This window comes from Artemia franciscana, chromosome 9 (assembly GCF_032884065.1).
Source record: "Artemia franciscana chromosome 9, ASM3288406v1, whole genome shotgun sequence".
NCBI classification, from domain to species: Eukaryota; Metazoa; Arthropoda; class Branchiopoda; order Anostraca; family Artemiidae; genus Artemia; species Artemia franciscana.
The window spans coordinates 22,414,295-22,432,512 of NC_088871.1; the positions used below are offsets into that span (position 1 = coordinate 22,414,295).

General features: G+C 33.4%; 1 protein-coding gene across 6 annotated transcripts in view; it reads right to left on the bottom strand.

Moving 5' to 3' along the window:
- LOC136031149 (hemicentin-1-like) overlaps window positions 1–17,600 on the bottom strand; it is a gene marked incomplete at its 5' end in the record, with an annotated part of 290,871 nt that extends 273,271 nt beyond the window's left edge. For all 6 annotated transcript variants that reach the window (XM_065710473.1, XM_065710471.1, XM_065710476.1 and 3 more), the window contains 4 exon segments: window positions 1,248–1,392; window positions 10,592–10,713; window positions 14,451–14,604; window positions 17,491–17,600. In XM_065710473.1, coding sequence (XP_065566545.1) covers window positions 1,248–1,392; window positions 10,592–10,713; window positions 14,451–14,604; window positions 17,491–17,600 — 531 coding nt within the window.
- Window positions 17,601–18,218: the final 618 nt, after the last annotated feature.

The window sequence follows — 18,218 nt, forward strand, 5'->3', positions numbered from 1 at the left end:
TATGCCTTATGTTACGGATGAAGATTCTCTTTGGACATCAAATTGGGTCCAGGCAAAAAGTAGGTCATTCTTAAACCCGATAAAAGAAGGGCATACGAAAGGATTTTGTGACATTTAGAAACTTATGGAAGCGAGTAAGGATTTATGCTTTGAACCGATCAGACTGGAGGAACAGCGTGCGCAGGTGTGCTTGCCTTAGGTGGCTTGGTGCTGCAGTGAGTTAGTAGTAGTAGTGTTTCAATTTGCCCCTTTTTTCTAGATAAAACAAATTCAGTATAGAATTTTTGAACATACAAAAAGGAGTTTATTATGGAGCATAAATAGCAGCTTATTATGGGGAAATGGTCACCCCAAGTTTTCTGTAAGAAATCAGAAGCTTTTCACTCTACCAATGAGAATAAATTTATGGACATATTTACGAATAAAATCAAAGAAGTCTGAAAAATATAGTTATTTCTGAATAAAAGCCCATGGAGGAATCCACCGAGGGTAATAACGTTCTAAGTCTTCATTTCCACTCAACGTATATAAAATGAAAGAAAACTTACTTTTCCCATTACAGTTAAAAGAGAGGAAACTAACAATTTGGAATTCAAATAATTCTTGTCTTCATTTATAAAAAATTTTAATGCTAGATTTCGTACATTTCTGAGTAAAATAAAAGCGCCAGAGCCCTTCTGATACCCAAATAAATAAAGTGCTGTGATTAAATATTATGAAAGTTAACACATTTCTAAATTTATTTTACGTTTGTTTTGACTGTAACTCGGGTGTTTTGCATGAACTTTTATAGAACCCGGTGTTTTCTTTCTGTATTCAAAACACAATGGTTTATATCCATGCTAGAAAACTGCTTGAAAAAGTTTGGTCCCTTATTAAGGTTAAGGTTGTTCCCTCGATTTCAGTTAATTTTTAAACAAATCTCAAATTCACGACTTTTCCGTGTCCCAAACTTACTGCTGGAGATTGTAATAAAACGAAAAATTGAGTTAACTTGTTAAAATTAGTATAACCTGGTGTTTTTTTTCTACATTCAAAATACAATGGTTTATACCCATACTAGAAAACTACAAGTTTGGTCCCCTATTAACCTTAAGGTTGTTCCCTGGATTTCAGATAATTTTCAAGCAAATCTCAAATTCATTACCTTTCCGTGTCACAAACTCACTGCTGGAGAAGGCAATAAAACGAAAAATAAAGTTACAGTTGAAAATAGAACCAAAACATAGAAACTTCATGGAACTTACGTATTGCATCATTTGAAAAATAGAAACCGTCATAATCGGCCATGCAACTATACGACGCTGTTGGCTCTTTACTGTAGTTTGCTATTTTTATGCTGGAGACTGTTGATTTTTTGATGTTATAGCACCCATCAAACACCTCTTTTCCCTAGAAATAATAAACTGTTACACTCGCAAATCTCTTATCGACAAAAACTACCTTTTTGTCGGCATCTAGAAACACACGGCTAATCTTTATTTGGATGATGAGACATGTCGACCATGAGCGCAAACGTCGAGGGCCTTAGGGGCCAGAACCCTGAATTACTGCTTCTGGGAACTCAGTCAGCAAAACCATTCTTGAAAATTTCAGAAAAATATTGATTTTTGAATTCTGAGAGTAAATTTACTTGAAATTATAAGGTTTGATCTCCAGACAATGAAAATTGCACCCATGCTGTCAATAGTTTTTATATTCACTTCGACCGTCTAAAATGGAACACATTATGTACTAACAAGAGGAACTTTTGAGAGGATTTCCCGAAAATTGGTCTCCTTCCCCCCTCCCCCAAAATAGGAAGACAGCGTGAATCATAACTTTTTGGAATGAATAACATATGAAACTAGCTCGTGTTTAATAAGCAAACACGACATCGTAATTAAGAATGTTTAGAGCACTGGTTCCAAACCAGTTTTGGTAGAAAGAAAATCCTGAATACAACGGTTGGTAAACAATGCATGATGTCAGTACAAAATGTATGTTTTTTGCTCTTTAAATACATATGAATTTGACGTCTTTCACAATAAAAATTATTTCAAACAATTCGTGGTAACGAACTGTAGTAAGGAGCGACCCGGCTCAATAGTAAACGAAACTCTAAAAAACGGAACTTCGATGCTAAAAGATACATAAAAAGAATTGGATTTTTATGCTGATTTTAAATATATAAGTTTCATCAAATTTAGTCTTTGTCATCAAAAGCTACTGCCTGAGAAAATTTGCCTTATTTTGGAAAATAGGGAAAAACACCCCCTAAAAGTCACAGGATCTTAACGAAAATCACACCATCGCATTCAGCGTATCAGAGAACCCTATAGAAAAAAATTTCAAGGTCCAATCTACAAAAATGTGGAATTTTGTATTTTTTGCCAGAAGACAGATCACGGGTGCGTGTTTATTTGTTTTTTTTTGTTTTTTTTTTTTCCAGGGGTCATCGTATCGACCAAGTGGTCCTAGAGTAGTGCAAGAGGGCTCATTCTAATGGAAATGAAAATATATTTTTTATTATTTATTTAAATAAAGATATTTAAATTTTTATTGTTTTAAAAAGTAGAGTTGCGAGAAAGAATCAAACTTTAGCGCAAGGAGCGGGGCGTCAAGGAGGAAAAACCGTCAAAAAACGTCAAGGAGAAAAGTTTGACTCTTTGCCACAATTCTACTTTTTAAAACAATTAAAAACTTTAGCGTAAAGAGCGAGGGATTGCGGAGGGGACAATCCATTTCATATACGAAGTAATTTCTGTTCGTTTTAAGTTTTAATGTCACTCCTTATTTTCAGTTAAAAAAAACTAGTTTATTTTATTTAATCAGAATTAAGGATCTGAAATATAGGTACACGTCATACATATATTCATTTGTATAGTCAGTCGAAAGGTACATGTCCCGCCCATAACCCACCAAAATATTATCGTGCTTCCCCAGTGGGATAAGCGCCTCACATTGAGAATCATGGGCTTAGAGTTTGAACGTCTCTCAAGACGGGAAAAATTATAAACAGAAAAATATTTACTCTTTTATTACCATTGAGCAGTTTGGACTCAGCATAATGTTTTCCAACTTTAACCGTTATCAGGGACCATTATCTGCTCATTTTCAAAAGAACCAATAAAATAGAAATATGAAGGGGCAATTAAAAAGGGAGGTTAGCTTTTTAAGCTAGTACCACCACTTTAAACAAATGGTTTAGAAATTGAAAAAAAATCTCTAAGGGGATTTTTAACAGGAGAAAAACAAAGTGACAAAACTGGAGAAAAGTATAGACCCTGTAGCTTTACATTTTGGTTTTAACATGCATTCAAAAAAAAAAAAAAAACAGACAAAAGCAGAGATACGACTCTCTTTCTTTGCCCTAAATTCAAAACAAGATTGTGCATCTTTTTTTGTAGACCCAAAATGAACATTAATATCATAATTCTCCTTTAAATTTGATTAAGTTCAGAATTCACGATTTTCTTAGTAATTAAAGTCTGGCAATATCAAATATAAAATAAAAATCCGTTGACAATATCAAAAGCGCCAAAAAAAATTATATCAGTAAAAATGAAGGTGTAGTTTCGTTTATTCCAAAAGGACCAACTTCAGAGGGGAGGGGCTACAAACCTCTTTGAAATTGTGAGAGTTGTACAATTTTTCAAATAATTGTGTTGCGAGAGGAACACTTTGGTTTCTGTCCCTTTTTTTTCCTATGCCGCCGATGTCGGCTTATTCCTGGAAGCTGGTAAAGGTCTAACCTGTGCGGTTTTTATAGAAAGTGTGGATCTCAGGCCGGATTGATGAATATGGCATTACATTTTGGAAAGCTCCGCAGAACTCTTGCCTGGGGCCAAAAAGGATGGTTTTTGGTTGTCCACGAGCCAGAGCCAATGGTGTGCGAAGTAAAGTGGAGTTATGTAGCCTATATCAGAGAGGAGTACCTGAAGTTGTGCAGCCAAGCTTTCGTTTCATCAAACGATGTTTCTGCTTTTGAGTGGAAGTGCTGGTAAACATAGGTCGAAAAAAAAAATCGAAATTACTCTCTGAGCTTGGTAACCACATAAAAAGGACAGAAAATGGAATAACATATTCCCCGTTCACTGCCCATGTCAAGACATTCCCTGAGTCTTGACACTCTTGCCCCAAGTGAACCTAAGATCCATTACCCAGACAATGGGGTTAGGTTGACCCCCTTTCCTTTCCTCTCACTCCTTTCTCTCTTTCCTCGTCACACGTCTCTTACAGACACACACCAATCCGCCTCACGAGCAACACTGAATTCATTCAAGTAAATTTGGGGGACTTGCCCGCTGGCAAGACAAATCTCCCGGTCGTAGGCTTAGTCTCAGCAGATTGCAGTGTAAATTACTGCTCTACCGTTTACAACACCCCAACCGGTACCCAAGTCGTCTAAAAGTGACTTTGGCATTCGACCTTATGGAATATTTGATTTATTTGACGGTGAAGCTGCCCTATCGCCGTCTCCTGAGGGCAAGCAACCATCGAACCTAGGCTCCTAAGCACTAGCGCCCATTGCTAAAAGCTAAAGGACCACGTTACGTTTAGCCACCAGTGAGTCCGAACGCACGGTACCGTTGTGAACTCCGGCACAGATTTTACATTCAGAGGCTCAGTTCTAGCAGGCCAGGAGGCAGGCACCACTTTCAAATTGAAGATGGACTAAAATATATAAGTGTTAGATATATACAGCAGCTACCCGGCCCCACACCCGATATATCTTCTTTGAGTGATAAATAGAGAAAAAATTACAGAAGCAAAAAAGCGACATTTTGGCACGGGTCCGAAAGTGCTGCCTCGATTTTGGCTAGGTTTATCATTTGTTTTTTTCGGACTTGATTGACTGGGATTGAGGTAGAGAAGTGCTATCAAATTTACCTCTTAAACTTTGAAAGTTCTATCACTGCTAAAGAAATTGGAGCTTATCCTTTGCTCCTTTCTAAGTGGTGACGTTAGAAAGTTGGCCTACGGCAAAAAATCAACTTTTGAACTAAAACAGATAGAATTTTTTTTTGACGGCAATTGATAGTTCTTGATGAGCTGACCAAAGCATATGTCATCCATGTTTTGGTACAAAAATTCCATCATGAGATATACTAGTTTGAAAGTTTCAAGGGGTTGACAACTTCAGTAGTAGGGTACACACTGAAACCAAAAATAAGCCGATACTAATTGTGAGACATTTAAGAGACTTGTAAGGAAAGGTCAGCTGTTAGCTCATACTCATCTTTGGCTGTGAGGGGCTATACAAATATTGCTAATTGGTGTACCTATTATTTGTTTCCAGTGCATCTGATGGCAAGACCGAGTTGGTTCCAGTGATAAGACATGTAGGGGACTTGTAAGTAATAATCGACTGTTAGGCTACAATCATCTTTAGTGAAGAGGGGTTTGTAACTTTTGCTAGTTGGTGTAATCTACCCATACTCACTGTAACCTAGAATTAAGCGTTTACGCAACGGGTACAAACGATAACGTAAAACAACGAGGCAGTTTTGTAATAATTAATAGAGTGTCATCTATGATATTTTGATCCTGAAAAGTTACGGATAGCTTTTTAATACCAACTAAGGTATATAAGATATTGTTCCAAGTTTTCATCCGTCACGATGTCTACGATTGAAAAGGATTAAGTTCAACTGCCTGCAAAGTCAATTTAGTCCCTTCTTTCGATACTATTTTGTTGGTTGTTTTTTCAACGCTGAGGAATAGCCTTTGATCATGTGATTCCTGATCGATAGCGAAGAATAAAAACCAAAGTGTTGCTCTCACGACACTTTAGCTGGCGAAGCTGGACAAAGGTTGCCGCAACACTTCACTTTGCTCGTGAAGTGTTTTCCTTTTACTTATGGTATATTTCACTTCTTTTTCGTCTTATTTTAGCGTTGTGCTCCAACTTTCTCCCCCAACAAAAAAAATATTTAGTTGTACATGCCTGTTTACACTATAGAGGGAACTAAATTTATTATAATGAAACAAAAAATGAATTTTCCCCCTCAATAATACTCCTTGGATGATCTTTATTTTTATCACATGGCCATTTCGTAAATGGCAGGTAAAACACAAAGGACAAGTTAATTAGAAGTAAGAAGCAGAAACGGGGAGGTTTCAATTTGTTACAGTTCAGTTGGGATGGTTTTGGCATTATAGACGTCAATATAATGAACGTTAGAGCTGTCAATATTCACAAATTGTCACCACAAAAAAAAACAAAAAAAACAAAAAAAAAACAACTAAAAAGGTAATAAATGTTTTTTACGTGAAGGTTCCAATTTACTTTGATAGAAGACATCAATTATTTAGTGTATCTGAAATAGTCCGAAGAAACAAAATAAATGTTCTTAAGAAGTTTAATATAACCATTGGCACTTGAAATTTTTTTAAGGGTCTTGGGACTTGAAAAAAAAACTTTTTTCATCAAGTTACCATGTTCTCCCACAATATAAAATACAAAATACCTTTCTTGCATATTTTTAGTCGCCCAAGACGGCATACAATAGCAGTCTATCAATTGTGGGCACCTTGTGATTCTTAAAGAGAAAAAAAATAATCGAAAACTCAAATTAACTGTAATTTATCAGCAATAACAGATTATACATATTCGCAATACTCAAAGCGATGAATATATATATATATATATATATATATATATATATATATATATATATATATATATATATATATATTGGATAAAAATTTACCCAATTTTGCCAAAATTTAACTTTACACTCATTGTTTAAGATTTTTCTACGGCAACATGATTCTTCTCGCGAGGACATTCCCCCATCCCCATTCCTTAGTCAATCTAAGTAAGATTAGCACCCATCATAGGAGCAACGAATTTGAAAACAAATGTCTGAATTGTGTTGAAAAATGTATGAAATTTTCAACTAGAGATTCCCTTAGAAAGCGCCTGGGCTCCCTGGATTCAGCACTGGCTGTTTAAAAAAGAGAGGAATCACACAAAGTTCAAAAGTTTTTTACATTACTTGAACAAGTATATTTCTCCTTGAAAAAAAAAAGAAAAGAAAATTATCTTAAACCTGGGAATTCAAATCGACAATACTCTCTTAAAACTGACCTAAATTACAAACTGAATAAAACTTAATTAAATAAGTGTGCTGGATGGCTTCATCAAAATAATTATTACCACAATTTTGGGTTTCTTGAAAGGTACTCATGGAAAGGTAGCATAAGACACAAATAAAAAAGTTACAAAGAAATCAAAAAGTTCGTGGTAACAGACTAGTACAGAGCGAACTGGATGAATAGCAACTGAAATTCTAAAAAACGGAATTTTGATACCAATAGCTAAATCATAAAAATCCTTTTTAATGCTAATTTGTAATATACAAGTTTCATTAAGTTTAGTCTTACCCATCAAAAGTTACGATCATGAGAAAATTTACCTTATTTTAGAAAATGGAAGAAAACATCCCCTAAAAGTAATTGAATCTTAACGAAAATCACACCATCAGATTCACCGTATCAGAGAACCCAGCTACAGAAGTTTCAATCTCCTATCGACGAAAATGTTGAATTTTGTGTATTTTTTCCATAAGACAGATGACGGATGCGTGTTTATTCATTCGTTTATTGTTTTTGTTTTTTTGTTGTTTTTTTCCAGGGATGATTGTATCGACCCATTGGTCCTAGAATGTCGCAAGAGGGCTCATCGTAACGGAAATTAAAAGTTCAAGTGCCCTTTTTAAGTAACCAAAAAAATTGAAGGGCTCCTAGGCCCACTCCCACGCTAATTTTTTTCCAAAAGTCACCAGATCGAAATTCCAAGATAGCACTTTTTTTTCAACATAGTCAAAAAACCTTTGGCCACAAACTTTGACCAGTTATCAAACAGTTCGTATTAGTAATTATAGTAATTGAAATAATAGTAATTGAACCGATTACTATTAATATACAATTGGGCCTAAGACCTCCCAAACAATTTGCTATCAAACACGATTTCAAACTGTTCGTGGTAACGAACTGTAGTAAGGAGCGACCCTCAATAGTAACTAAAACTCTTAAAAACGGAATTTTGATGCCAATAGTTACATCAAAAGAATAACTTTTGAATGCTGATTTTAAATATACAAGTTTCATCAAGTTTTGTTTTAACCATCAATAGTTACGTCATTGATTTATTTAATAGTCATTGATTTATTTTTAGATTATTTTGAACACGGGTAAAGATAATTTTTTTCATATATGTTTTTTTCTGGCTTGACCCCAGGAATAAAAACTTTAAAAAAATACTACTATTCTGCAGTTTATAATCTCAAAGTCAAAATTAATAAATACTAGGTATTTTTCAGAGTGCGTGTTGATTCGAGTTTGAAATTTAGAAATTTAGAAAAAAAAATCAAAGGTTTGATCAATAAAAAATATGAAAAGACGAAAACATTAAAAAACAAAAACAAAAAAAACTAGCATGTGTCAATATCTGATTAATTCTTATAATTTACGTTAAAATAAATTTGAATTACTTTGTTAAGGCTGTTTGAAGAAAGCTATTTAAATATAAACTGTTATAATAAGTAATACCATATTAATGTGAAGGGACACCAGGATATGAAGAGATAGCAGGAGGGAACCACTACACGTGCTAGAAGTCTGTGGCGTCTGGCACGAAGTGTACCTTTGTGGGTGCAAAGGCTAATGGAGTTGAAAAAAGTGGCACTCCGGTGCGTAAGCCATGTGGTTGCCGAGGGGCAAGCCCTCGTGAGAGGATAAAGACCCAAGATCAAAACTGAACCCCCTGCCCCTAGTACTGCCTTAATGAAGCATATTGTTTTTTGAATTGACGCTGCAAATTAAAATCTTGGAGACAGGGTCTCGGGGCCAAACGGCCAATGCTGTAGAATGTAGGTTATATTGGCTTTATTGTCTATCCAAAAGACCTTTGACATATATATGTTGAGTATTTAACTTCAATTATTCACAGTAATATTTTTCTAATGCCAAAATATAACTAACGCAAACCTGAATCAATTATAATTTTTCATGAACTATTTTTAGCCAATCAGAAAAAAATATAAAAAGCTGGAAGTCTCAGTATTAGTAAGATCTCAGTGTCATTAGGTCTTAAGAAAATTGCACTGACGAACCATAGAGAATTGTTGTTTTTTTGTTCCTTTGTAATTTTTATATTTGTCTGTGGACGATGTTTGTATTTGTTTCTCGACCTGGACGATAGGCCAAGTCGTTATCAATACTTACATATGCTGGAAAGCAACCAATAGAAATGAAAAGTGCATTTAATAAAAAAAAATGGGCAAAAAATCAAAAAAGGTTTGAAGACCATATATTATCAACCAGAGTCCATATGGGAAATGTCTTATGCAAATTTTGGAGTTACAGCGCTTTCATACTCTCATCCAGAATTAGTAACATGCCCGTCATGGTGACATATTGTTACCACTACTCCTGAAAACTGTTTATTACGCCACCAGACCACGTGAGGTTAACAAAGCTACATATGCCCATGACAGTATAAATTTCAATAACATTGAAAATTTTAATGTCATTGACAACAGCAGAAATTTTCATGTCATTGACATTAATTTCAATGCCATTGCTAACCTATATTAACAAAATATGATCACCTAGTTCCCGCTTGCAAAAGGATTGGAAGCAACAAAGCTAGCAGCAAGAACAAGGTAATGAAGAAGGAGTGAAACGGCTTAAATTTTTATGCTGATTTTAAATATACAATTTTCATTAAGTTTAATCCTATCCATCATAAGTTAAGAGCCTGAGAAAATTTGCCTTATTTCTGAAAAAAGAGGAAACACCCCCTAAAATTCATAAAATTTTAATGAAAATCCCATCATCAGATTCAGCGTATTAAAGAAACCTACTTTAAGAGGTTTCAAGCTCCGATCGGGAAAAATGGGGAATTTTTTTTTTTTTTTTGACAGAAGAAAGATCACGGTTGTTTGTTTATTTCTTGTTTTTTTTCCAGGGGAGATCGTATCGACCCAGTGGTCCTAGAATGTAAGAAAAATGGCTCATTTTAAAGTAGGGGGAAGAGAAGTGGGGGAAGAGAATTTTCATGAAGGGGGTGCTGGATTTTCCAACGTTATTAAAAACAATGAGAAATTAACTAAAAAAAACATGTTTTTTTCAACTGAAAGTATGGAGCAATATTGAAACTTATCAAGAACAAAAAACATTATATGAAGGGTTACGTCCCCCTCATATATACATATATATATATATATATATATATATATTATATATATATATATATATATATATATATATATATATATATATATATATATACATATATATATATACATATATATATATACAGATATATATATATATATATATATATATATATATATATAATATATATATATATATATATATATATATATATATATATATATATATATATATATATATATATATATATATATATATATATATAAATATATATATATATATATATATATATATATATATATATATATATATATATATATATATATATATATAAGGACGTAAAACTCTTTCACATAAAAACACCAAAATTTAGAATTTTACTGAACAACTTTTCAGAAATTTACTACAAAGAAACTAAACTTACCTCATCGTTTCTTTTCCAAATTATTTCAGGTTGTGGATTGCCGGTGGCTTCACACTTCAGTGTCACCTCGTCATGTTCTGGCGCTACAATCATGGACTTGACGGCACTCACTTTAGGAGGAACTGAAAGTCGAACTAAATTTGAACAACCACCTATTTTATAACCATTAGAGGTCGATAGCCCCAAACATAACACAATTACGTAAAAATTCAAGGTTTTGAATCAGAGGTTAAGCCAACATTACTGTTTCGCTTATTAATGACCTCAAAGAAAGCACTTAATATAATGAAATGTATAAAGTATATATATATTTTATATATACCTTAAAGTATATAATAAATATAATTAAAAATAAATATAATCTTATGTGTTTCATCGGGTTTACATTACGACAAAACTACATATTCTGAAAAAACCAGAGCTGTTCTACAAGATCGTCTCGCATTTTAACCCACCAGCCCACCCATGAAAACAGAGTGAGCACGCTGTTATTCCACCCTAGAATTTGTTAAAATCCCTTTTACCCCTCTCCTCTCATTGAAGGAAATCTCTTGACCTTTGATAACCTTGCTATCTATCTGCTTTTTAATTCAAAACCCACAAACTACAATTACTCAAAAATCTGTTTTGAAATTGATTATTTCTTACTTTAAACGATCAATCCCAGCAATTTCCTTTAAGATGCATAGCTAACCCCACATGTTTAAAACATTTGATTAAAAGAAGACATAATTATTCCATAGAGCTCATAATATACACAAACATTATCTCTACGAAACTTAAACTGAACAAATGGAATTCATACCCATGTTTCCCCACTTTGATTGATTAAACGGACTTTGAGTTTAATTGAAAACGCCTTAATCTGAAGCCGAAAATAGGAAGCCGAAAATGAGCTCACACAGGCTCTTTATATATTCCGTTCAGGACATAATGGTCTTCTGATCATTAAGAACCACACCCATAGTGTTTTTACGCTTAATGATGGTTATAAGTGATAGCGGAACAAATGACCTCCCTAACTTAAACAAGTAGAATTGTATTCAATTTGTTTTATTCTTATTTAATTTGCTTTTCATGATTCTATTTTATGCTCTAATAATTTAATATAAGAGAAGGACTATTTTATTAGGGAAACAAAACCTCGTAAAAATAGTCGGTATTTAAGATCTAGGGAGCCTGTGTGGCTAGAATACTCAACAATATTCTTTATAAAACAATCCGAAAAAAAATGGAAAACAATTGGCATGGAAAGCCCACACTGAAAGTTACATAAGCGTTGGAATCCTTCTAACTCTAGCAAATACATAAACTATATTCACAAGAGGATATGGTTAAGAAAATTAAGCATGTAAATTCACTTTAAAACACCCAAAAGGGGGAAAACTATATGATTGGGAAGTATAAAATTTTGTGTCTCGATATGACATAATACATTTATTAATATTATTTTTAAAAGTGTGAGTGTCATCAACATTTTGAACACTATTTGGAAATTTTGATCAATTTTTTGGACTCGGGACATAAAAAAAAAAAAAAAATTCTGAGCGTGCTGAGGATGGTATTAACATCACCACTAGCCTGAATAGCATTATGAAAATGAATAATATTGCCAGAGACGAGGACACTAGCAACAGTTCCGAATGTTATTACGAAAACTAATTGTTGTATAAACTCAACAGCGCTAAAGAAAAACAAATATATTGGTACAATTTCAATGCGTTTATAAGTTGTCCAAACTGATGCACTGCTATGTTTATTTGCCAAAGTACGTGTTGAATATTATCTTAAGTTGTATGTAGAGAAGGTTTTGATTTTAAAAAGCATGTAGGGATGATTGCAGCAAAAACCACAGGCAATACTGGTATTATACATAAGCCAAAAAAATATGCTCCCTATATCCAATCTTTGTATTATGTGTTTTTCACCTTGTCCACCCTTATTTATTCGATTGCTGTTATTGACTTTTTTTTATCAAACATAAATTGTGTTGTATGCCCTTATGTTAGTTTTTTAATGCAAATTACCATATTTCATCTCTCCCAAAACTGGACTCAAGCTTTTCTATGTTCTTTTTAATTTGAACTTTCCAGATAGAACGTTTTAGAATGGAACTTCTATTCTTTGGAAACTTTGAAACTTCATTAACTTTACTTTTGTTAAATGATCAACATTTATGACATTGTAAATGAGTTTTTTTTTAAAGCATTCCAAAAGGATCAATTAAAAATGCTGTTCCTTAAGCCCAAATACCTGATTTCATAATTTGCACTAAAAAGATGAGATACATTTATCGCTGCATCCATTATTGTTTCAGATCCATCAATTCACTAAGTTTTTTTTCTTAGATTTACTAAGATGGTGTGGTGTACCTCAGGGATCTGTTTTGGGACCACTTCTGTACCTTGTGCATGTTGATTCAATGCGTTTCTACTTACCTGAGTGTTGTATTACGACTTTTGCGGATGATACTGCTTTAACTGTGTCTAGTAGATCTGTCGATGATTTGTTGTTGAAAGTAAATAGCGTAATAAAGGCATTTTTTGTATTTACAAGTTTGAGCCTTCAGTGAACGTTAATAAAACTAATTTCATGATTTATAGGAGAGTTGGTAAGCCTCCATGTGTTGATAAAAAGATATATTTTGACTGTAGGCCTTTGTCATAGGTGCATGAAGTGCGTTATTTGGGATTCCAGCTTGATTGTAATATATCTTGGAAGAACCATAGTGATCTTGTTGCAGCTGAAGTTGCTAGAGGTTTGGGAATTTTGCGTCAATTAAAGCATGTTTTACCATTATCAGTTCTTTTATTATTATATCACACCATTGTTGCGCCTTATATTTCTTATGGTTGTGTCCTTTGGTCTAGTAATTTCTATGCAAATTTTAAAAGAGTGCAGATCCTACAAAATAAAACAGTACGTCTTCTTGGTAATTATGTAGAAAATGGTAATGATACCGCTTCATGTTTTAAGAAATTAATAGTGCCTAAAATTGGTCAGATTCAAGGTTATCAAGCTGCCGTTTTTGCGTATCGATGTTGCAATGATGTATGTCCTCCAGTTTTTACCAGTTTTTTTTTTTTGAGTAAATCTTTCACTCCATGGATATGAGACTAGAGAGGCAGATAATTTTATTGTTGAGTACCGAGACACCAAACGTGCAGCTTTCGGAATTCGATATTTAGCTCCGGCTATTAGGAATGATATCCTAGCTGGCATTAGGGAGGCGGAACATATTGGGTCGTTTAAAGTAAAATTAAAAAAACATTTATTGAGAGTGGGGAGTTAATTTATATATATATATATATATATATATATATATATATATATATATATATATATATATATTATTGTTAGCATTTTTAGGTATATTCTGGTATTGAGGGGTAATTGAGTGAGAGTGTTTTTGTCCTTCCTTAATATTTGTTTTGTTAATTAATTAGGTTGTGAATTAGAGGATTACAGCCGTCCAACACCAGGCTGTTTGAGCCTTCCCCCGGCGGTTGTGTGTATTTATAGTTTTTGTAATTTAGTAATAAAGAGTTCATTTATTATAAAACTTTGTCTTAGAGAACAGTCTAAAGTGACTGAAGAAAAGGCTATTTTTCTTTTTTCAATGGTATCTAACAAACATTAAGGTAATTTCCGATCTCAATAAAAAAAAAATATTAAGGGTATTTACAAATTGTAGCTGCGTAGCTGGATGAAGCTGGGTTTCTTCCATCCTACGATATTGCGTTCAAACATTAATATCATGGAACTGCAATCAAATTACAAATCAAAAACATATATTGCCAGGAGCATATGCCCCAAAAAATAGATGAATAACTTTCAGATATCATTGGAAAGTACTTACTATTACCAAAGATGCCATGAACTATAGTGTCACGAATGATAAGAGATTGGATTGTTTCACGTACGCAGAAATACCACCCGTAATCACCGGGATTTATATTGTGAATTGTAAGGTTCCCATCCTTTTCTATTGCCAATCTTGGATCTGCTGTTATCTGTAAATGCATAATGAATTAAACTAGATTATCGATTAATACGCTAAAATATTCACATCTTCATGAATAAAGACAGGGAAGTCGATGAAGTTCCACCTCCTTGAAAAAACGTGTCTAAAATTGCAAATTTTCAATCCTTCTGCTTACAGAGATTCTTTAATATCTCCAGTTCTAAATTCGGATATAAGTGCATCAATAGCCATTTATCTACTCTAGTAATACTATGAGGCAACTACTTGCATGTAATTTGTATTTATTACATAGTTGAAGCTGCGTAATCCATCTTATCTGAAATAATCTCTGTGATAATCATTCATTTTATTATTTCATAATATTCATTTTGTGCTGTCTATAGTTTTCAATGCGTATTAAATTTTCTTGTAGTCATAATTCTAAAAAGGTATAGTGGGATTGATGTTCCAAAATTTTTAATTTTCTGTTTTCAAATTCTGAATGTGTACGACTTTTTTCATTCCTTTTCCTTTATCCTCCAAGACTTCAAAAACAAAAATGCTCACGAAATACTCACCAAAAAATTAAATAAGAATCAAAGAAATTAAATAAAATTTGACTTGTTAAAGCTAGGGAGGTCATTTGTTCCACTATTTTGCACTTCAAAATAAAGCAAAAAATAATTATGCTTTATTTTGGACATTGGTAAGTCCAATCAATTTTCATCCCTTACAAATGGTTTTAGTTTTAGATAAAAAATGGAAAATGTTATCTTATTTGCTACATAATTGTTGGGAATATCCTGTTCCTACTACTTACTCATTGTCCCAGATTTGTTTTAAAAGATACCGTAGATGAGACAATTTTGAAAAAAACCAAGTGGAGGAGGAGGCCTAGTTACCCTCCAATTTTTGGTTACTTAAAAATACAACTAGAAATTTTATTTTTTTACAAACATTTTTATTAGGAATAAATATACGTAACTTACGAATTAACTAACGTAACGAACTTTTATATTTGTAAACTTTTATTACGTATATGAGGGGGTTTGACACCTCGTCAATACCTTGCTCTTTACACTAAAACTTGAATTTAATCCCAATTCTTTAAGAATGACCCTGAATCATAAAGGCTGTAGAATAAATAGTTGAAATTACTAAAAATAATTTAGCGTAAAGAGCAAGGTATTGCGGAGGAGACAAACCCCTTGTATACATAATATTACCAGTTCGTTTAAGTTTTAAATATTTCTCCGTACTTCCAGTTGAAAAAACTTTTTTTCATTTACTTTCTCATTGTTTTTCTTAATAAGGCTAGAAAATCCTGCATCCCCTTCATATAAATTTTCTTCCCTCATGATAAATTCCTCCATGGAAAAGTCCTCCCATGTACCCCCGACCTACCCCCACCACAACGTGAAAAGTCCCCCTGAAAACAGCTGTTCACTTCGCAATAACCATTACTAAATGTAAACAATGGTCAAAGTTTGTAACTTGCAGCCCCTCCCCCAGGGACTGTGTGGGATTAAGTCATCCCCGGAGACAGTTATTAAGGTTTTCAACCATGCTGAACAGATTGGCTATCTCAAAATTTAGATCCAGTGACTTTGGGGAAACAATGAGTGTGGGAAGGGGCCTAGGTGCCCTCCAATTGTTGGCTATTTAAAAATTCAACTAGAACTTTGTATTTTTTTAATGAGCGGTACTATTAGTAATAATTGTAAGCAACTTCCAAATTAACTAACGTAACGAACTACTTTATTTGTGTATTTTTATTGCATATATGAGGGGGCTTGCCCCCTCGTCAATACCTTGCTCTTTATACTAAAGCTTTAATTTCGTCCCAAATCTTTAACAATGATCCCTGAATCACAAAGGCCGTAGAATAACTGAAATTACTGGAAATACTTTAGTGTAAACAGCAAGGTATTGTAGAGGAGACGAACCCCCTTAAATAGGGGATATTTTCTATTCGCTTTAAGTTTTAATGCTGCTCCTTACTTTCAATTGAAAAAACTTAATTTTCTTATGTATTTTCTCATTGTTTTTTTTAATGCTAGTAAATCCTGAATCCCCTTCATGGAAATTTTTTTCCCTCATGATAAATTCCTCCATGAAAAGATACTCCCACGTAACCCCCTTCCTCGACCCACTCCCATCCCAAAGCGAAAAATTCCTTCTGAAAACGACTGTACAATTACTATCTGTAAGCAATGGTCAAATTTTTTAACTTTCAGCCCCTCCCCCAGGGACTGTGGGAGATTAAGTGGTCCCCAAAGATATAGCTAATTGTTTTTTTACTGTGTTGAACTGAATGGTCCGGTGACTTTGGGAAAAAAATTGCGTGGGAGGGGACCTAGGTACCCTCTGATTTTTTGGACACTTAAAAAGGGCACTAGAACTTTTAATTTCCGTTATAATGAGCCCTCTTGTGACATTCTAAGACCACTGGGTCAATACGATCTTCCCTAGAAAAATCAATTAAATAATTAAATAAACACGCATACGTGATCTGTCTTCTGGCAAAAAACACGAAACTCTACAATTTTGTAGATAGGAGCTTGAAACTTCTACAGTATGGTCGTCGGACAAACTAAATTTCAATCTTATGGTGTGATTTTTGTTAAGATTCTATTACTTTTAGGGGGTGTTTCCCTCCATTTTAAAATGCGGCAAAGTTTCTAAGGCTCGTAACTTTTGATGGGTAAAAAAAATTGATGAAACTTACATATTTAAAATTAGTATTAAAATTCTATTCTCTTAATGTAACTATTGGTATCAAAACTCCGTGCTTTAGAGTTTCGGTTACTATTGAGCAGGGTCACCCCTTACTACAGTTCGTTACCACGAACTGTTTGATAGTCTACTAAATACTCTAGGAGAACTAATCATCCTGATGGGAACATTATACAACCGTAATTAATCATGGACTTACTTTTTCGGTGCCTAAAAACAAAAATTCTTTGAATCTGTCTTGTGGTTCTCGGATCCAGTTGCGTTTCTTCTGATAATAATAGGAGCGTTTTTCTCCTGATAATTCGTCAGCTAAAATACAAGTTGAAATTTATAAAATTACACATTGTAACGTACATGTTTAAGAACGTTCAAACACTGGCCAAGGTGATTCATTTGCAGGAAGGGGCCGGTAATTTATTTCCCCTTCAATAAGCTAAACACTGAAAAAACACTAAACACTAAAAAAACACTAGACACTAGAAAAAAGGGCTACAAACAAAGATTAGGGTATATTATTAGATTTAACGGTATATAATTTAGATACTTCAGACGCAACAAATTGACATTCAATCGTTTTGATCCAAAGTCACAACAAAAATCGGTTTTGAGTTTAGGGTCAATGAAATAAGTTAAAAGAATCTAATAATATAAACTCTGTATTTAAGATTTAGAAAAAAATCTTTAAAAACCAAAATTAATAAAAATTAAATAATTTTCAATATTTAACTTGGTACAATGCAAATTTTAGTATCTGTCTCTTAAAATACAAGTGTTTTTTAATATCCTTTTTTAATAGCCTTTAAAAAAAACGGTGAATTCATAAATTGATCCGAAAAGCCCTCATGAGGTATCAACTTCTATGTAGCACATTTGCAGTAGTCCCTTGCTTCTTGGACGGTAAAAAGTATAAATTGAGTCAATCAAAAT